This window comes from Macaca fascicularis, chromosome 6 (genome assembly GCF_037993035.2).
Source record: "Macaca fascicularis isolate 582-1 chromosome 6, T2T-MFA8v1.1".
Taxonomy (NCBI): Eukaryota; Metazoa; Chordata; class Mammalia; order Primates; family Cercopithecidae; genus Macaca; species Macaca fascicularis.
In genome coordinates, this window is record NC_088380.1 from 64,480,358 (window position 1) to 64,502,875 (window position 22,518).

Genomic DNA, 22,518 nt, shown 5'->3' on the forward strand with positions numbered 1-22,518 from the left:
TTTTTTGTCTTTTCTTCTATATATCCTTTAGCCATTCTACTGTATTAAGACTAGACAGAAAAAAACAGTATCTTCTGGCATAAAGTAAACTAATCTTCCTGATGTACAATAAAGAAACAGGCATATTTCTAGTAGGAGATTCCTTATGATGTATCAAAACCCAATTATCACTTACCCTTATGGAGATCTTACATCTTAGAGACTGTACTGACAATATAAGATTAAGAAAACGAAGAACAGAAAATCAAAATATACACCAACGAGAATGTTAATAGGTTTCACTCTTATCACAGCATATTGTTGAAACTTACTTAAAATATATTTTTTAAAAAGACACAAGAGGACAAATGTTTAGTTTTTAACAAGGGAGTGGACTAGTCAACAAATATTGATTATCTAATTTATGAACAGCTCTGTCCAAAGTGGTCAAAAAAAAATCAAGACTTTAGTTTTCCTAAACCTATCTTAATTTTTAGTCTTTTAACAGAATTATATCTTTGTTCAATCTTTACAGTCTTTAGCCTCTTTTGTGAAATGGGTTTCCTTGTAAATAATCAAATGACACCTATATATATTTAAAGCACTCATGAAATAATTTTATCTCTTTATAAAAACTGTGATAACCCTTCCAAATTTGAAATTTATTGTCTTCCTAAATTCTTGCTACAAAGCCTATCATTAATATTGCAGGTCATTTTTCCCCTAAAGATTGAAAAAAAAACACTAACAAATATACAATAAAGTCTTTATGGTCAAAGAATGTACTCCTTTTATAAAACTTGGAGTTGATGTAAAGACACAGACAACACAAGTTACCTTAATAATAAATGCACTTTTCTTTGTAATTTTGGGTAAATCAATGTGATTTATAATTCTTTTAAAAGACACACAATCACTTGTATTTTTGCATGGTTCTTTTTTTCCTAATTTCCCACTATAGTGAAATATCTGTTTCTCATTCTCTATTGGGTTTAGATTGGAACCATCAGGTAGAATTAAAAGTAAAATAACTAAAGGAAAATACTTTATAGATCTTGTCAAAATACTTTGAAGGGTATAATCTCTTTAAGATGGCTTTATTCATATTTAAGTGAAAAACAAAAAGCAACCAAAACACTGCTGTTTATACAGAAAGCAGCTTCAAAATCAGCCAGTTATTTTCTGAAATAGAGATGGCAGACATTATTAGCCTGCACTTACTCCAATATGGCAGCCGCATCTTTGCCTCTTTGCTATGGACACATCCCCATCAGGCCTGTACTTTCTACTCTCCAGACCTGTTTATGACAGGCCAAGGTGTTTCCTATTATGGTGTCTATGGCTGCACAGTGCACTGCTTGTCAGTAATAAAAGCCAGAGGCTGTCCCTATAGGGATTACAGTGCAGCAGACCAGAGATGCCGATGGGAATGCAAGCATGCCCTAGGCAAACATTGCAGAATACTCTCTGACAGGCAAAAGCCAACAAACACATCCTTTCTTCCCAGACTAGCAGGGAAAGTATTCAATTATGTCATTTTCACTTGGAACAAACTAATAAGAAGAATGTTATTGCTAAAATAGGTAGAGACAAGAAAGAACAGTTTATGACCATGAATATGGCCTCTATGGTTTTTGCCTGTGCACTACAAACTTCTAATTTAAATGAGATGAGACTAGCATATACTATGATCTACCATATACTATGATAAAATTTCTGAGATGTGAGTATCTAAAAGCAGAACTGTGATTAAGCGAGAAATGCTCAGGATTCCTGTCACTGAAAAAAAAGAAAAAAAAAAACCTTTCTTGAAAGGCACAAACTAGAACATTCAGACTCTCCATCTACCAATACAAGATTAAAAACAGCATTTACATTAACCAACATCATGTATCTTGTACTAATTTATGTGACTAACTACAAAACGTTATTATATTGACACTCACTGTGTAGGGTGTCAGGATGGCCAAGTGGTCTAAGGCACCAGATACTCACTGGGTTGGGCTAAAAACACCGTAGAAGACCTCATCAGAACAATAAAACAAAGACACAAAATATTGTACTAAGAGTTAAGAGAATTACAAATAAAAGTTCTGTGGAAAGTCAAAGGTATCCAATTAGGAGAGCCTGAGGTGGGAGATATAGGACACCCCAGATACTGGATGGCAAGAAGATGGAATTAAAAAAAAAAAAAAGGCTTTATAAAGGACGTAACATTCCAGATAGGCCTTAAAAGATGGTTTCAATTTTTTAAATAAAACTTTTTGTTTTAGAACAGATCTAGATTTACAGAAAACTTGTGGAGACAATACAGATAATTCCTATATACTCTATACTGTTTCCCATTATTAACATCTGACTTTAGTATGGCACATTTGTCACAATTATTGAACCAATATTGATACATTATTATTAAGCAAAGTCCACACTTTATTCAGATTTCCTTAGTTTTCACATTTTTTTATTCAGATTTCCTTAGTTTTCACATTTTTTTATTCAGATTTCCTTAGTTTTCACATAATTTTTCTCATTTTTATTTTCTGTTCCAGATCCCATCCAGGATACCACATTATATTTAGCCCTCATGTCTCCTGAGGCTCTTCTTGGCTGTAGGTATCTCAGGTTTTCTTTGTTTTTGATAACCTTGACAGTTTTGCGGAATACTGGTCAAACACTGGTCAGGTTTTGAGGGTAGAATGTCCCTCAACTGAGATCTGTCTGATATTTGCCTCATGATTAGATTGGGGTTATATGTTTTCAGTAGGGAAACCACAGATAAAAAGTGCCATTTTCATCAGATCATATAGAGGGTACATATTATCACTTCTCACTGTCAGTGTTGACCTTGATAGCCTGGTTGAGGTAGTGATAGGTTTCTCCACTGCAGTTTCTTTTTTTTTTTCCCCCTTTGTACACTGTACTGTTTAGAAGGAAGTCAATATGCACAACTCACACTTAGGGTGGAGGGGGTTATGTTCTCCCTCCTTGAGAGCAGAGTATCTATAGAAGCTACTGGGAATTCTGCACAGGAGGAGATTTGTCTATTCTTCCCCCACTTATTTATGTAATAAATTATATCAATATGGGTTTATGGATATTTATTTTACCCTATGGGATACAATCCAATACTATATTATTTTCTTGCTCAAATTGTTCTAGCTTTGGCCATTGGGAGCTCTTTCAGTTTGCTCTTGAAACTCTTCAATATATTCCCATGGGGGTAGGGTTCCGTTTTTTTGAGCAGGTCCTTACTTTCTGGCACTACAAGATGCTCCAGGCTCATCTTACATATTTCCTTCCTGATAGAATCAGTTATTTTTTTTCAAACAGTCTTGGTTCCTTTTATTGGAAAATGGCATTAGAAACCAAAATGTGTGTGCTAAGTGTGCTCATTGCTACTGGGGTATGGTTGCTTCTAGACTCTCTTGGCTGATAGAGCAAGGAAATATTTGTGTGTATACTAGATGGTAAGATGTTGAGAGGCAGAATGGAGAGTTACCTTCTTAATATATTTTTCTTAATATTAAACATTAATAAGATATTGTGTGCCTGGGTTACTTTCAGTCTCATGCAGAGGAAGAATTTATGAAAAACACTGGCTAGACTATTCTTCTCCACTGTATTATGCATTTCTGCTAGAAAAAGCTCAGAGATTTTCAGATATTCTGACAAAAATCTCAGGCTTGCTTGATGAGCTATACTGTAAAATTACAGAAAGAAACAAAGGGCAAACTTGAAGGATTAAAATAAAGGAAAGAAAGCATACAAAACACCACCAGAAAAAGTGAGTAATGGGGGAGAAGAGTAAATAAAACATAATAATCCTCTTTGGTTAGTATCAACATTATTAGGCCACTTTATCAAAAGGATAGAAATCAGGATGGCAGACACCCTTCTCTAATCCTCACCCCGCAAAGTAAGAAAATAAAAATGAATGTTATTCCTTCACATATGGAACTGAATGAGTTCTACTGAGTATCTAGTATGTTCCTGACTCAGTCTAGACAATTCCCATCTTTTAATTCATTAAATCATCACAGCAACTATTTAACAGATGAGGAAACTGAAGCACAGAAGGCAATGTGGCCCAATTTATACTTGGTAAAAGGCAGAGAATGAATCCAATTCAGGCAGGCTGTCTATAGTAGGGTGCTCTAAATCCATGGACCATTCTGCCTAAGGAATGAATATTTTATGAATTGGAATATTTCTGCTGAAGGAATTTGCCATTTTCTCCTCTAGTGGAGAAATCTAACTCAGGGCAAAGAAGGAAAAATGTTGATTGTTTAAAACAATAAATTAGTCTCTAAATTGTTTTTGCAGCTGATTTAGACGCGTGTGTCCAAAAGTACGCCCAGTGTTAGTAAATGGCAGGCAAAATGCTGTAAGGTGGTGCAAGGATGAATGTTTTCTCATTTTGTCATTTATTAATTTTAGATAAAATACAGAAAAAATATAACTTGAACATAAAACCCGTGATTTCATGAATACCATTACTTAAGATGAGGCACTTAAGTATTTACATTTAACAATAAATTGCTCTTAGCATTTCTATACTTTGACAATAAATTATCCAAAATAGAAATTAAGAAAATAGCCGGGCGTGGTGGCTCAAGCCTGTAATCCCATCACTTTGGGAGGCCGAGGCGGGCGGATCACAAGGTCAGGAGATGGAGACCACAGTGAAACCCCGTCTCTACTAAAAATACAAAAAATTAGCTGGGCGCGGTGGCGGGCGCCTGTAGTCCTAGCTACTCAGGAGGCTGAGGCAGCAGAATGGCGTGAACCCAGGAGGCGGAGCTTGCAGTGAGCCGAGATCGCGCCACTGCACTCCAGCCTGGGCAACAGCGTGAGACTCCGTCTCAAAAAAAAAAAAAAAAAAAAAAAAAAAAAAGAAATTAAGAAAATAACCCCATTTGCAACAGCATCAAAAAAATAATTAGGAGCAAATCTAACCAAAGAGGTGAAAGATCTATATACTGGAAACTACAAGACATTGATTTAAAAAACTGAAGAAAACAGAAATAAATGAAAAGATATCCCATGTTCATATACTGAAAGAATTAGTAATATTAAAATGTCCATTCTATCCAAAGCCATCTACAGATTCAATGCAATTCCTCTACAGATTCAATGCAGTTCCTATCAAAATTCCAGTGTCATTTTTTTCACAGAAACAGAGAAAAAAAATCTTAAAATTTATATGAACCAAAAAAGAACTAATAGCCAAAGCAATCTTGAGCAAAAAGAACAAAGCTGCAGGCATCGCATTCCCTCATTTCAAAATATATTATAAAGTTACTGTAATCAAAACAGCATGGTACTGACATAAAAACAAACATCAACCAATGGAATGGGATAGAAAGCTCAGAAGTAAATCCAAGTATTTAGAGTTAATTGATTTTTGACAAAGGGTCCAAGAACACACAATGGAGAGAGGGCAGTCTCTTCAAATAGTGATGGGAAAACTGGATGTCCACCTGCAGAAGAAAGAAACTGTACTCTTATCTCATACTATGTATACAAATCAACTCAAAATAGATATAAAGGCTTAAACATAAGACCTGAAACTGTAAAGCTACTAGAAGAAAATATAAGGGAATCTCCACAACAATGGTCTGGGCAATGATTTCTTGGATAGGACTCCAAAAACACAGGCAACAAAAACAAAAATAGACAAATAGAACTGCATCAAACTATAAAGTATCTGCACAAGCAACCAAATAACAGGGTGAAAAGACAACCCATGGATTAGGAGACAATATCTGCAAACAATACATCTGATAAGAGGCTAATATTTAAAATATATAAAAAATTCAAACAACCAAACAGTAAGAAAACAAGTAGATTAAAAATAGGCAAAGGATCTGAACAGACACACTTTCCTCAAAAAAGAGATATGAATGGCCAACAGAGATACAAAAAAAAAAAAAAAAAAAAAAAATGCTCCTCAGTCCCACACAGTGGCTCATGCCTATAATCCCAGTGCTTTGGGAACCTGAGGCAGAAGATCACTTGGGGCCAGGAATTTTAGACAAACCTGGGCAGAATAGTAAGACCCTCTCTATATGAAAAAATAAAAAAAACAGGCATGGTGGCACACACCTGTAGTCCTAGCTACTTGGGAGGCTGAGGCAGGATCATGGAGCCCAAGAGTTTGAGGTCACAGTGAGACATGATCATGCCACTGCACTCCAGCCTGAACAAAAGAGCAAGACCCTGTCTCAAAAACAACAAACAAAAACTCAACAATATATCTAATTCTCAGGGAAATGCAAATTAAAACCACAATGAGCTATACCTCATGCCTGTTAGAATGGCTATTTTCCTTCTTTTTCTCTTCAACTTTTAAGTTCAGAGGTACACGTGCAGGATGTGTAGGTTTGTTACATAGCTACACATGTGCCATGTTTGCTTCACATATAATCCCATCACCTAGGTACTAAGCCCAGCATCCATTAGCCATTCTTCCTGATGCTCTCCCTGCCCCCATCCCACCCCGCAACAGACCCCAGTATGTGTTGCTCTCCACCATGTAGAATGGCTATTTTCAAAAGATGAATGATAACAAGTGTTGGCAAAGATATGGAGAAAAGGGAGCCCTTCTACACTATTGGTGGGAATGTAAATTAGAACCACCATATTGAAAATAGTATGAAGGTTCCCTAAAAACCTAAAAATAGAACTACCATACAATCCAACAATCCTGCTTCTAGGTATATACCCAGAGGAATTGAAATTGATACATCAAAAAGATATTTGCACTCCCATATTCATTTCAGCTTTATTTACAACAGCCAAGATACGGAAGCAATCTAAGTGTTCATCAGTGAAAAGAAGGATAAAGAATAAAAAATGTGAGATATATATATATATATATATATATATATATATAAAGATTATATAGCCTTATAAAAGCAAGAAATTCTGTCATTCACAACATCATGAAATGGAACTGGAGGACATTATGCTAAGTGAAATACGTCAGGTATGGAAAGACAAATACTGTCTTTAATAAATGATCTCACTTTGTGGGGAATCTAAAAAAGTCAGTCTCAGAAACAGAGGGTAGAAAGGTGGTTACCAGAGGCTATACAGGAGGAGGGAGAGAAAAATGGAAGATGTTGATCAAACAGTACAAAATTTCAGTTAGATTGGAGGAATAAGTTTTAGTGATCTATTACACTGCATGCAGACCCCAGTTAATAATAACGCATTATGTGTTTTACAATTGCTAAAATAGATTTTTGACATTCTCATCACAAAAAGATAAATTGGTGAGGTAATATAGATATGTTAATTAGCTTTACTGAATCTATGATGTACACATTTTAAAAATCACATTGTACCCCAGAAATATATACAATTAATATTTGTCAATTAAGAATAATTGAAAAATTTTTAAAGATTAATAAAAAAGAAATAAGTTAAAACATTCAACATATAATAGCCGATATGAATGTACAAGAAATGACAAAATCCCAGCATTGTGGGAGGCCGAGGAGGGAGGATCATGAGGTCAAGAGATCGAGAACATCCTGGCTAACACGGTGAAACCCCGTCTCTACCAAAAATACAAAAATTAGCTGGGTATGGTGGTGGGCGCCTGTAGTCCAGCTACTTGGGAGGCTGAGGCAGGAGAATTGCTTGAACCCAGGAGGTGGAGGTTGCAGTGAGCCGAGATGATGCCACTGTACTCCAGCCTGGGTGACAGACGAGACTCTCTCTCAAAAATGACAAAGTTTGAGCAACATTAACTTAGACTGTAAATTCTTAAAGAATAGAAAAGTTGTGTTTTTCTTCTAAGAAATATTATGTTTTTACATTGCAAGAAATATGTGACACAGAGTTTTTCTTAATCTCTCTTTTTTAATGTATTCTAGACAGGCAAGCACATGTAATTTATTGAGCACCTAGTGTGTGCTAATGCACCAAACTGAGCTTTACATACATTATAGCTAATGCTCTCAATAACTTTTCCATTTTATTTTCCCCTTTCATTATCCCCACTTATAAACGAAAAAACGGCTCCAGAGGGGAAAGGCCTATTGCCCAAAATGTTAGATAGGAAACAACAGAGCTGGAATTCGAAACCACGTTTGCCTAATGAAAAACATTTATGTTCTTTCCACTGTACAAACTGCTGTAAGTATCACTGGTGCATACTCCAGGCCAGGGAGTAAATATCATTCATCCTTATCACATACAAAGTATAACAGAACAAAAACAAGAAGCTCTGAATACTAAATAATAATAATAAATACTTTATAAAAGATAAACTATTCTCTAAGAGTAAAAAATAATAAGCCTATTATCATTATAGCTGGTAACTGAACTTAACTAATTTTCTAAAAGACACAGCAGAACTGTTTGTTGTTTAAGCAAATATCAAGGCATACCCCCAATCCCTGTTACAGGGAATAACACAGTCTTCTTCAAATGCCTTTGAAAGCTAATGTGAATATCAAAAGAAAGTGCTACTGATCTCTCTATATTCTAGAAAGATCTCAGATGAACAGTGTCAATTCAACTATTACAATAAATAGCCATGTAAAAACTGCTCCCCCGCTAGAGCTACACTATCACAAGATTAACCCCAGCAATCTACAGTTCCAGAAAAAGAGTTGGTCCCTCCTGCTGAAAGAGAAAACCAAGCTCTACATATGTTATGAATCAATGGAAAATAATGACATTAGCAGCACTTCACATCCAACATGTATTTATATCTTAAGTGATAGCTACAATCTATATAACTGTCACAGAAATCTTCTTAAATTGAACAAAAGCATTATCTATCATCCTTGCTATCTCGAAAAATACCAGTTTGTTTCATCTATCCATAACATTAGAAAAAATACTTCTTTTATCATGGCCAACCCTTATGTTTTGGAATTTTTTTCAAAAACGTAGACAGTTCATAATGCTCTCAGACAGAAGTTACCACTACCACTACCCCATAAATTAAGTCAAAATATAACTGAAAAGAAGAAAATTCTCTAGTAATGATTAATTTGTTGAATAATTAAAAATTAGGAATTTTGGATAATTACATGTTAGGAATAATTAAATTTTTACTAAATACTGGCACAGGAACTGAATGGATGACAATAGAGACAAATTAAGATTTGTTTTAATCCTTAGTTTTATGCTAAGGTAAAGTCAAGGGCTCTACTTTCCAGCGAAAGAAAAATTTCCTTTAAAATTGTTTCCCTCTTCTATTATTACTGAAAAGCAAAGGAAGTATTTTTTCTAACAGTGATTATAGGATTCTCAATCTTTCATATTAACTTTTAGGTACTACATGTAAGCTACATAAATCTTTCTCCAATCTACCTCTATTAAGTAAATTAAAAAGCAGATATTGAACTCAAAGCATCTAACTGTTGATTTTCTATAATTATAGAAGATATTTTCTTCTGATATTTAAAGTTTGTATTTAGGCATATTAACTCAACAATTTTTTAATCTAAAGTTTAATATGTTAATGTAGAAAACAACTGAGGCTATTTTCTCTCTATAAAACTAACATGCCTTTTCCAATTAACTTAGTTTCCTTCTTAGCAAAAGTTTAACATTTATCTCTATTCTGAGTTACGTTGTGGTTGCATAATGTGGAAATATCTTAAGATTTAGCCACTTCTATGAAGATCCTATATTTATTACAACACCCCTCTTGCCCAGAACATACATCAACAAAAAGTGCTACTATATGTTCTGCATTGACTATTACAAAGCAGTAGGGGGAGCAGCCAGAGAAAGCACTGAGACAAAGCACCCCAGCAAAGCAACTTAATTTACAGGCAACAGAAACATGCTAGAGAGGTTTGTCAAAAGTCAAATACACAAAATAAATTCCATAAAGAAGTCATGACTACATTTGTAAAGCTGGCCTAAGTACATTCGGAATGAAGTATAGAAAAATCTGAAGTCTCTTAGGGGCTGGATTCTAACTTCAAGACAGACTTTCAGCTTGAAACACAGTCATTTCCAGCCATGCCAAACCTCAAACTGCCCCCAAAATTAGAGAGCAGAAACAAAATACCATTTTTATAGTGATACGTCTTGGGAAGAACTCAAAACGATTTCGTTTTCTCCTTTGAACCTCACTGAACTTACAGGGAAGGCCTGGTGAAAGGTGCATTATTAGGTCACAAGAGGATAACGTTACAGGGTTCCATAGCATAATCCTTGAAAGCCCTGAGGCCCAGACCGCTCGCTGTCCTTCTTTCCTCTCCACTGACTCCCATCCTCGATATACTTTCTATGAGAGAAAGGTAACCAAAAACATGGTGAAACTATTCTACTTAAAAGGTGTTTTACTACAAAGGCACATTGACCACTAACCCTTATTATATTTTACATGTTCTAAAAATTAGTAAGGTCTGCATTTTCAGTTTTAGAGTAAAACGGGAAAAGTACTTAGTTAGCTCTTCTGTCTGGCATTCTGTAACTGGAATTTAAGAAAAACCTAAACTTCTAATTAGAACTTCAGAATGTTCATGTCTGTATTATACCACAAAAACTATAAATATAATTTAAGCATTTTTATGATACAGAAATGTGTGCTATAGACAGTTATCTAAGAATTATAAAATTCCATAAAACTTGAAATGTCTAGTATAAGTTACAACTGAGTGGTAAAAAGACATTTTAGCCATGTAAGCAACCAATGAAGTTTGACCTAAAACCCAAATAATAGCAATAACAACAGATACAGTGCTTACTATTGTCAGATACTATATTAGCTAGCTCTTTTTTATATATTCTTTTGAACTCTTACACTGATCTTTCAAGACAGTTATTATGATGCCCATTTTATGCTAAGGAAACTGAAGTTAAAAACATTGAAGTCGTTCTCTAATGTAACTCCATTAGCAAGAAACAAAACCGTAATTCAACTTCCAGGTTTGCCTGCCTCCAAAGCTTTGAGACCTCACTAAAATTACGCTCAGTTGTAGCAATGAGGTTCCAAAGGAAATCTGTACAAATCTCAGGCAGATTAATGTGCTTATAAGGGTAAATGCTGTAGATTTAATCACTCAAATTAAATGCCATCTGGAATCTCTTACCCCACTTGGTACAAGCATCCTACATGTGTTATAGCCAACCCTAGCCTTGGCCAAGAATTCAATAATTTTCCTGCTTCAATGCCATCAACAAGCAAGCAACATTATAATACCAATACAGGAAGTACAGCTAGTTGCTCCTAGAGCATCATTTAAAAACTGCTAATTGGTTAAGATGCCTTTTATTGAGAAGTCTAAGAAATAGAAATAATATGTTAATCCAGTTTGTTTAATGGGTTTGAGGAATCAGTTTCCTCCTTCCTAACACCTAAATCCATCTTCATAATAAGTATTTTCTATCACCATTTAAAAATCCTGATCTCTTACTAGTGTTTTTATTGTGCTTTTTGATCTATTAGAGTAAATTTTTAAAACCTCAAGAGAGAACAGAGAATACTGTCATAATTTTTCAAAGGCTAAAAGAGAATAAACTGAAAATACCAGCTGGTTTGAACACGTATATGTAAAAAGAATGGATGGTAATAAAACTAACAACCGAAAAGCAATGTTTCAGATTCATTCATTCATACTCAAGAAATATCAAATAACTGAGTGGAGATGATGCAAGCGGTACACATTTCCAGTTCAGACTGAAGGTGTGGCAACACTCACAGGGGCCTTGGGATCAGCTGCTCCAACTCAGTTTACAGCTTTTGTGGATGTGGCCTATTCATGCCCTTGTTATCAAGAAGAAGAGTAACTTTACAACCCTTAGCAAGAGCTTTCTTTTCTTTCTATGCCAACCCTTTTTTGTCTATAAAAGTCATGTAAGCTTAGCACTTATTTAGAAATAAATAAGTTAAAGAACACATGAATGGCTTGGACATTAAAAGTTTAAGCTACAGCTTAAGCTGAGCTAAGTTTAATGTTAAAAATTAGTGTGACGGCAATGATTTTTCAATTCAGCTCTGTCGTGGGCTAGGAAAAAATATCGGAATTTTTCAGCCACAAGACATAAACATTGCTAGAATGACTACATTTTGAAAAAATTATCTTCTCGCTTTACCTAGATTTCATTTTAACCAAACAGACCAACCTCTCCTATCAAACCTGTAAATTAACTCAAAGTCTAATTTGGGGCCTTCATAGTAAAGATTACTTTTTCTAAATCTCTGTCTTATCTGGTGCTTTTAAAAGAAGGGATCATTTTAGGCAATTATTATGACCTAAAACATTTCTAAATCTTAATGTACAGATTAATTCCTTGACAGCTGAAGTCATTTACAATACATTATTAAATTTCACATTCAGTGTTAAATCCAAACATAGGTCTCAACATGAAGAATATGGATTTTAGGGAAAGCAACTAGCTGCTCAAATTCATTTAGCTGAAAAACTACTGTTAAATCATCTTGAAAACATACACTAATGCTTGTACATTGCTAAGTGGCTTTTGATTCTGCTCTTCCTTTTCTTACACAGAATCAACCACACAATGGAATTAAGAACTCTGGCCCATGGCAAAGTGCTCCCATTTAGCAGTTAGGACACTGGACATATTCAGCATATGTCTACTGCTATTAAGAATCAAATTATGAAAAAAAACCCTGTATTTTATAAAACTAAGAATTTGTTACCCAAATGAGAACAAAGGTACCTAATGCCACAGCAGGGGGTAAGAGTCCCAGTAAGAGAGCAATAATTGGTCATTCTGATGAGGAGCTGTGCCAAATTTAGAAATGAGGCACAAATGACAAAAAAACAGAATTGATCGTCAGTGTGGACATGGGTAGGTCAGTGTGCATATGGGTAGGTTAGTATCTGCTGGCCGTGTCTACAGAGCCCCTTTTATTTATTTGAAGCCAACTTTTCACTTGACAATGCTACCTACAAAAGCACTGTTAATAGATAAGACAATCAAGTGGCTGTTATGCTGTGGCATTTTTGTAAAAACTGCGTGAGAACAGGTGGGATAAAAACCATAGTAAGCTAGAAAAAAAAAGTATCACTCATTGAAAGATATGTGCACACAGATGAACTGTAAGTTAATATAACCTTCTTGACCTTGTAAATAGCCAAAAATACTTAAATATCTTGCAGAGGCAACTATTTGTCACACATTACCAGTCTTTACTGGCTGAATCCTTCAGCCATCTGCACATGACATGCACAGGCAAAGAGCCATTAAAAACATATATAATTCCAATTATCTCCTTGCATAACTAAAGACAAAAAGAACAGGAAATCCAAAAAATACAGCAAAACTGAAAACATTATACCTTGCCTTCCGTGCTATTTTAAGGCTGTCCCAGGCTGAAGGTTACTTCTCAGCCCTCAAAACTCCATTAACTGCCAAGACCAGCACCTTAGTACATATGGCACAGATGCCTAGTTGAAGCCTCCTTGTACTAAATGACCTCGAAAAACTGGGCTTTCTCTCCAAGATTAATGGAAACAAAAGTAATGATCATAAGGAACCTTCTAACTCTATTAATGTTTCCTGCGGATGTGTATGGCCAACTGAATATATAAAGGCTCAGTTCTTGCAGGGTACCCTGACAACCAGATGAATTAGGGTGAAGGTTCCAAGTTCGATGAACTCTTCTGAGTTTGAGTGCCCTAGGTGGTGACATTCAAGTGATTTCACAGACATCCACCAATTCTTATTTTAACCGGGAATCCCAAGAACACCTTTAAACATGCAATGCCAATGGACCCTACTGGGTTTCTGCTACAAGGGCACAATGTCACTTAGGAACCCTGTGTCTTGGGAGGTACTTAAACTACGTCAAATTGCTTTTGGAAAATGTTTATCTGGCGTGACTAGGAGAGGCAAGGCATGGAAACAAGAACCTCCCTCTAAGGAGCAGAATAGCCAACATGCAGCAAGCCTAAAAAACCTCTCACTGTATTTCCCGGGGCTATGGGTACTAGCGGGCTCGCCGGCAGGGGAATCAGCAGCCTGGGGGCATCGGTGACAGCAGAACCGGGGCTTACCTTGTTGGAGGCCATCTCACTGACGGAGTGCCTGGTCTGTAGGGTCTCTAACTGGTCCAGACACCAGTCCAGCTCCTCCAGGGTCTCGCTGGCCAGTTTCTGGTAGGCCTCCTCTGCGAAGAGACAGGGAAAGGGGGACTCAGTTCTCAAGCGCTTCACGGGTCCGCTAGTGAGTTCAAAGGGGGCCATCCTGCCATACCCCGCCATGCTCGGATGCCCGGTGCCGGCACATGAGGGCTGCTCCTTCATATTGCCCAGCCCGGCAGTGCAACGGGGGCGGAGGCTCTGCTCGCGGGGCGGCTGGCCTCGGGGAGGCACGGTCTCTCCAGCTTGGCGTGACGGGTCGGCCTCCAAGGAGAGCGTGCAAAGAGCGGCGAGCCAACTTTCACACGGCGACGCGGGCGTAAAAACCACTATGCGACTTTTCAACTGTGCGACGGGCCCAAGTCCCAGTCCAGGAGCCCGACTCTAGCGGATGGCGAGGGGATGGCGCGCGCGCTTAGGTGTCCGCCCCGGAGAGGAGCGTCTGGTCCACAGCCCGATCTCCTAGGTCCCCGGCCCGGAGCCGCGGCCCCACGCCCGCCCCGCCTGCCGAGCCTTCTGCACGGCACTTGAAGCGAGTGAATCAGCCGCGGCCGGGTGCGCGGCCACCACGTTTCCTGTTTTCTTTCTCAACTCCTCGGGCGGCAGGCGCAGCGCGGCTCCAACGCCGCAGCTTTCCGGGAACACTCCCCCTCACGCCCCTCTCGGCCCTCAGCGCTGCCTGGCTCCTCCTCAACCCCCTTACGAAAAGATTTCGAATTGCAAAAGCCTGTCCATGCCACCCGCCGTGTCCTTCCCCTCGGGCTCTGCCCCGGGGGCCCCGCCACCTCGCAGTGCCATCCCCCCGGAGCAGCCGGGCGCCACTCGCTTTGAAGTGCAGCCGAGGAGGCGCGGCGCGAGCGTGTGTGTCTGTGGGGCTGCTGTGGGACTGTCTGTGCTAGGAGAGCGGCGGAAAACCCGGCGTGGAGCGCCTGCAGCCCTCCGCCCGGGGTCGCGCCCGCTGCGGGGCTTAGGAGGGACCTGCGCGCAGGCGCGCACGGCCGCGCACCTGCCCAGCGGGAACCCAGTGCAGCCCACTGAGCCACTGCCCTCCAGGTTGCCCCGACCGCTGGAGCCTCTGCGTCTGCAGGACCAGCTGCTTCCTGCCAAGTTTCACAAACAAGGTTATTTAGGACCCTCAGTGTTTCTGAGGGTTTAAGGTTTAGGGTTTCTGGGGGTTCGTTTCTAAAGGTTTAGGATTCACCTACTTGAAGGAGGCAGGCTTGTGGGAATACCCGCGTTTCTATTAAGACCACATCCTTTTTCTACGACCAGCCCAGTCTCAGTACCAGACTTCTAAATGTTGGGGCAGACAGAAACAAGCAAACAAAATATACAATGTTGCGGGATCGGAACGCTTTATAGTTCACAAATTTGACAATAGGCTGCATTTTCATATGCAGAATTGCCTAAGAGTTATCTTAAAGGAACAGCAATGTGAAAGAAACACATGGTAGGGAGAATTTACGCATGTCCTGCATACTACTCCTTTCCCCTGTGAATTGCACAAGACCTAGATGATCTTGGGCTAAGGAAGAAAATCTGGCATGGTGTTTCTACCCACCATGCGCAGATTACACTACAATTTTGAGAAAACGGAAAGACCACATTCAAAGGCATAGGGAAGTCTGTTCTGTTTACAAAGGCTGACCTAGGGGACCAGAGGCACTCTCGCTAAGCAGACCAGTTGTGGGAGAACTTCTCTACATTGGCATGCAATAAGCAAACCATTCACAGTGGGGAGAAATCAAACTCCCAAGAGTCCATTTTATAAAACTTTGTCATGGTCGAGTGGAAAGAAGATGCTGAGAAACTTACACGAAGTGGTGGGATTCTCTGTCTTTGTCTTTAAAAATCTACAGGTATTGGTGGAGAAGAAATTCTGCCCTTGAAATTTAGACTCCATAAATTATCAGTGGCACAACAAAGAAATTCATCGACTGAATTTAGTCTCCTCGGATTTTTCACATAGCTTTTTATATGAAATTTGTAAAAGTTAGAGCGACTTTTAAAGTATTTGTTACAAGTGCCACGTGGCTTGTTGTTATCAAGAATTCTTGAACTATTTACTGTTCACTTTGAGTACTCTACGTTAAAATTTGCCTCTTTTTTGTTCCACTTCCTCCATCCCGCAGTCTAAAGTGAAGTAAATATATGCTTTAGATGGACAAACAATTGCCTAAACCTTGCCAGGTGAATTAAAATTTCAGATTGAAGCTTTTTTCTTCCCCATTAACAACAGGAACAAGTTAAAGATATTAATAATTTTAAATGGTAAATATAAAATACTTGTTCTGTATAGCTTCCCCAATTCTAAGAATGTAAAAATTATTACATGCTTGTTATAAAAATTGAAGCATTACACACAAATATAGAAAGCCCATTGTAACCCCACACTCTAAAGATCACGAACAATACTTTCGCCTGTGGCTCTAACACAATCATTTTCATTTTACTGAATAATTTCCATATGCAAGTATAGCATCACCTACTTGCCATGGTAGTACATCTACTATATGGTTTGGTTTTGACATTTTCCTCTCTCTCTCATTCCCATAAGATAGGAATGTAGGAAATTTTAAGAGTACATTGACTTTTTTAATGATCATTTGAGCTGTCCATAGTTAGCCTATCCAGTGGATTAAAGATACGTAGCCATTGTGTTCAGGGATTTGTTCAGTGCCACCTTTCCAATCATCGGTTACAATGAAGCTGGGAGTCCCCTCCGAGGTTTGGCTTTCTGTGGTTCCTCTCCCCTGCCCTCCAACTTTCTCAAAGCCTGAGCCTCAAGTGATTTCCCAGTAGCTAAGTAAGCTGCCCCCCTGCCCCCAACTTCACCAAGTTCCCAAAGCTCTTCAGAAATCAAAAGTACAAACTCAGGCCTCAAATCTAACAGGATGTGGCTCCACACATTATATTTCAGTTGTTATTTTTTAATGTGGAAAAGTAATTCGGGAATGTTTTGGCTAATGCTTCAAGACATTATGCACTTTAGACACAGGATTTGCTCTTAAGAAGGTAGTATAGTGACAGGAGGAACAATTTATTTCAGAATATCCATTTTATGTCCAAGCCATGCACCAGTCATTTTTGACAGACAGGATTTGAGTATGATCATAAAGTGGTGTAAGCATGTATTTTAAGTTCTAACATCTTCTGTATAAATATGAAAAATGAAAAATCACTAGACCACATCTACATACTAGTGAGAAAATAATTACTAACAACAGAGTAAAGAACAGTTTGCTCTGTGAAACTGTTGCTGAAATAAAGGACTATTCTTGATATTAGCATAGAGTCGAGAATATTGCTTTTTTCCAAATTCCTAGGCGAACAGGCAATATAGCTAGCCACGATTTTTCAGGATCATTTGTAAAGCTTCACTTTTAGGAATTTTAACCCCAAGTGTTCTAAGACATCAAATAACTGACCTTTTCATCCCTCCAAACAAACCTCAAAATGGAGTTGCCAACTATCCTACAGGAAATTGAGTCACCACACCAAGCAACACACCTAAATGTCGACAGCCAGCAGGACAAAAACAGTGAGCCAGTTTAATTTTGGCTTTTACCAAGAACACATACTGCATTCATTAATAAAATACTTCCCCCTAACCCCTGCCAGAGTAGTATACACTGTGGCTCTCCTTAAAAATACATGAAAACTCTTTAACTGCCCCAAATCTTGCTAAGTCAAGGAGCTAAACAGAGAAAAACACCCAAGCAAAAACTATTGGCTAAACTCCCTAAAGGCTGGGAGAGGGCTATGGAACAGCAACTGAGAAATAACTTGAGCCTTGAAGTCCCCTCCTACAACAGCATCAGTTTTCTTCAAGGCACCTTTGAACTATGTAACACTCGCGTTCTGCTCAGGCTCTTCTGTGAACAAACAGTCCTCAATTCTTGCGGGCCAGCACTTGGCTTCTGTCATAGTGATATGCTTAGAGGTTCCCCTGACACATGGCCTGAAACTGTGCCAGGGACTCCAGGAGAAGATGCTGAAGCAGCAGCTTCCTTTTGAAAAAGGAAAAAAGTAATCACCTCAGAGCCACAGCAGGTAGCTAGAGGTTGAGGTTGTTTTTTTGTGAAATGTTCAGTCCATTACTCTCACCCACAACTCACAGTGATGTTGGCCATTGAGGTAAAAGGATCCACTGTACGGGATGTGTAACTATGTGGACATTAGTTTCTTTGCCAACACTTGAAGGTCTGCTAAAGGACTGTATCAGCTTGTCATAATTCCTAGATAGACCTATTGGTATACATGAAAAGAACAAGTCCAAAATATACCACTTACTTTGGACACCATTTGCCCGCCCTTAATTTTAAAAAATAATACAAATTATAACAACTGATCCAGATTTTTTTAAAATAAAAGAACTATAACAAAAAGCTCCTAAGAGCAAATACTTAAATCTCCCTAACCAGTTCCAGCTTCTCTTAATTCTTACAAAATTTCCTCTTTATTCTAAGGAAGGAATTGATACTGTCTACAGTAGATAGAACTGGAGAAAATGATTTCTATTTCACTATGTATTGCTATGAGCTAGTCATTCCTTTGGTTTGCTACAGTAAAAGATTTGTGTAGGTTAGGTCTAACTTTTGCTGCTTAATTTTTTTTTCCTGTATACATTTTATCTGATGGGAAACACATGAAGGCTCTGGATTCTCTTTCAATATGTACATGTAATGGGCTTAAGCAGAGCTTGCTAGTGGCAAGCCACTCTCATCTCCAAGTGTATTTCCGGCATCAAATTATTGTTTTGAAGTATTTTAAAATCATATAAAATATATAAAACTTTACTTAGTACTTCATAAAGCTTCCAAAGGAAAGATGTGTGTAATTTTGTAAGGGTTTTCTTTTTCTTTTATCTTCCACTATCTACAATTGTTTTTCTAAGTGTTGCCTATGGCTGTAGAATTTTTAAATGAAATAAACATGAGATTGGCTTTCATTGACTTTTTAGTCCCACCAGTAACTCAACATTTATTTAGCACTGACTATATGCCATGTACTTTATTAGAGGCTGCAGAAACAAGATGATGGAAAGAGTGTGTCCCTTACCCAGAGCCCAGCAGAGAAGGTAATTTCAGCATACTACTGTAGAATGCACTCTCACAGAAGGAAGCATGTGGGCTATGGGACAGTAAAAGAGGACGATTTAAATCAGACAGGGACAGAGGTGGAGTGGGAAAAGGCTGAGTCCTCAAGAATGAAATAAAAGAGAGTGGGAAGGATTTTTAAGAGAAAAGATGAGCAAGCGCGCAGACCTATGATGAACAAGATGTGCATGTGTCAGCTGGGTGCAGTGGCTCAGACCTGTAATCCCAGCACTTTGGGAGGCCAAGGTGGGTGGATCGCCTGAGATCGGGAGTTCGAGACCAGCCTGACCCACATGGAGAAACCCCATCTCTACTAAAAATACAAAATTAGTCAGGCTTGGTGGAGCATGCCTATATTCCTAGCTACTTGGGAGGCTGAGGCAGGAAAATTGCTTGAACCTGAGAGGCGGAGGTTATGGTGAGCCGAGATCGTGCCACTGCACTCCAGCCTGGGCGACAAGAGTAAAAAAACCTCCATCTCGGGGAAAAAAAAAAAAAAAAAGACAAAAGACAAAAAAAAAAAAAAAAAAGATATGTGTGTCAAAAAAGAAATTACCATGAGTAGGGCCTTACTTAGGGGAACAGATTCTGGAGAAATCTGAGAAATCCTCAGCCACTGGCCATCTCAGAGACTGGCCATGTCAGGCATCTGTAGGTAGGACTATATCTTCAAGTGTAGGAGTCACAGAGTGACTCAGAGTACTGTGTGACATGGGATCTGATTTTATTTTCTATGGAAAATTCTAGCGCTATGCAATTAATGGAATTGAAGAAAGTAAAGTTGAAGTCAGTGAAACCATTATCTTTGACCATATTAAGAATACAATTAAATAACTTACACCATTTGCTTCTCTGACGATTATTCATATCTAAGACAATCTCTGTATTAAAATCCTACGTAGACATATGTTCCCACAATAAGTCAGGCATGAACAGAAGGACTGTCAAATGTGACTTGAAAGGGGGTGGACTTCTTGCTCTTGAAAACTACAACCTTGTAGTCACCAACTTATTAATCACACTGTAATAAGATGGAGAAAAAAACAATGGAATTCACCAAAATTTCCTTCACGAGAGTCTGCCTGCATGAAAATGTTCGATAAGGCTATTTATGACAGAAGGTGAGACTTCGAAGAGCTTTCGTTTGGGTAGAATGAATCTGTGCCTCATCTACACTGGAAAGGGAGGAATATGGAGGGAATATGTATGTGTGTGCATGTGTGTAAGTGCATGAGAGAGTGAGAGAATGTGTGTGTGTGTTTGTGTGTGTGTAAGAGAAAGGAGTCAGCTTGGTCTATGTGTGTGCATGTATGTAAGGGCATGAAAGCGACACACAGAGTGTGTGTGTGTGTGTAAGAGAAAGGAGTCAGCTTGGTCTAAAGGGTAACTCCAATTTGTACATTTTCCCTTTCTCCCAATCATCAATAAGGTTATTGAAGGGGTGTGTATGTGTGTGTGTGTATAAGAAAGGAGTCAGCTTGGTCTAAAGGGTAACTCCAACCTGTACATTTTCCATTTCTCCCAATCATCAATAAGGTTACTGAAGTTACAAAATCCTGACTTTAAAAGATTTTTTGTTTTGTTTTGTTTTATTCATTGAAGGCACTGAGCTTGAAGGCCAGATTGGCCCAAACAGAAATGTCTCTCTGAGCTGACATGAGATAAGAGGCAAAGAAAGAGGAGAACGCTTTTATAAGAATAGGGAGGGCTTTTGTCTAAAAAATTGGAGTTTGATCCAAGTTTAGTTAGGCTTCCAGGCTGGGGGCTTCATGTGGCATGTGTGCAACTGTAAGTGATATTATTCTTTGAAAGAAACTGGAAGAATGGAGAAAGGCTCCAATCTCTATTCCACCACATACAAGCAATTCCAGGCAATTCAGCTAATCTTTCTGGGGCCTTATTTCACCTATAAGTTGGAGATAATAACAAGAACCTTGTAGGTTATTTTAGTTCAAGTGAGAGGTTGTGAGTTAAATAATCTTGCATTGATGCCTAATAGATTCTTTTCCCTTCCTCCTCCATTGTATCTTCTCTTCCTCCTGGACTTAAGTCTCTAACTTAAATGCAAACAATTCTATTAATTTAAGTGAACCTATCAACTAGTGCCAGGTATAACCTAGGGTCCAAAAACTTAATAGTTACCTGGGAACAGTTTTTAGGGTAGCTAGAAAGAAAAAACAAATTCAAGGAATGAACAGGGATTCATTCTGAAGAAGTTCACTTAGAGAACATAGGCCATTCAGGAAGCTACAAACAGGTAGGGATATAAAGTTTAAGTCAGACAGCGGACAAAGATAAAGATGGAGAAGTAGTCTTGGAGGACTTGTATACTATTCTAAGACTTTATGTTTTCTTCTAAAGAAGCCATTAAAAATCTTCTAAGTGAGGAAGTCACACCGTCAGATTTGCTTTTCAAAAAGATTACTCTGGGAATAGTATAAAGGCGGATCAGAAAAGTAAAGACCAGTTAAGAGGTTGATGACCAGATAAGGGGAAAATCCTAGGCAGTCCCTAAAGGGGAAGGAGAAGCTTCAGAAAGTTAGGAGGAAAAACTCTCAGGAGCAAAGAAAAAGGAAATGTCAAAGGAAAATACTGTAATGGACTGAATGTGTGTGTCTCTCCAATATTCATATGCTGAAATCTAATCCCCAGTGTCATGGTATTTGGAGGGAAAACCCTTGGGAAGTAATTAGGTCAGGAGAATGGAGCCCTCGTGAATGAGATTAGTGCCGTTATAAGAAGAGGCCAGAGGTTGCTCTCTTTCTACCATGTGGATACACGCCACGTGGGCAATCTGCAACCCTGAAGATGCCCTCACCAGAACCTGACCATGCTGACACCCTGATCTCAGATTTCCAGCTTCCAGCACTGTGAGAAATAAATGTATGTTGTTTAAGTCATCGGTTTATGGTATTTTGTTATAGCAACTTGAGCTAAGACAAATATCAGGCTTTGCCATTGATATTCAGTACAGACCATATATACCCACAGGTTTGCACTAAGATAATTTTCATTCCAAACACATATTTCAGCAACACAAGACTGAAGAGGGTGTTAAAGAATGCTAGTGAGGAAGCTTTTGTCTGGGAAGTTGTTTGAACAAAGTTACAGGACAATTTTTGCAAGCAGTTTTTAAAACATGTTATAATTATGTATTTTATTTACATACTCTTGCTGTAATTTTGGGAATCAATTTTATTTCCCTGGGGGGACTATAGGAGAGCATCTGTGTTTCCATCATATACTGTCAACCTTACGATATAACAGTCTTTGTTTCTTTACCTTTGTCAATTACTGCATATGGTATTCCTTAGAGAAAACAAGGAGTTTGAACAGATTATCTTTAGTGTCTA

General features: G+C 38.3%; 1 protein-coding gene across 9 annotated transcripts in view; it reads right to left on the bottom strand.

The window, feature by feature from the left end:
- Positions 1-22,518, bottom strand: part of PDE4D (phosphodiesterase 4D) — an 807,734-nt gene that overhangs the window by 48,755 nt on the left and 736,461 nt on the right. For 8 of the 9 annotated variants that reach the window (XM_005556956.4, XM_015451424.3, XM_065546289.1 and 5 more), the window contains one exon: positions 13,983-14,095. In XM_005556956.4, coding sequence (XP_005557013.1) covers positions 13,983-14,095 — 113 coding nt within the window. Of the gene's footprint in view, positions 1-13,982; positions 14,096-14,181; positions 14,959-22,518 lie in introns of those variants that run through there. The other variant, XM_005556964.5, reaches the window with a different exon arrangement.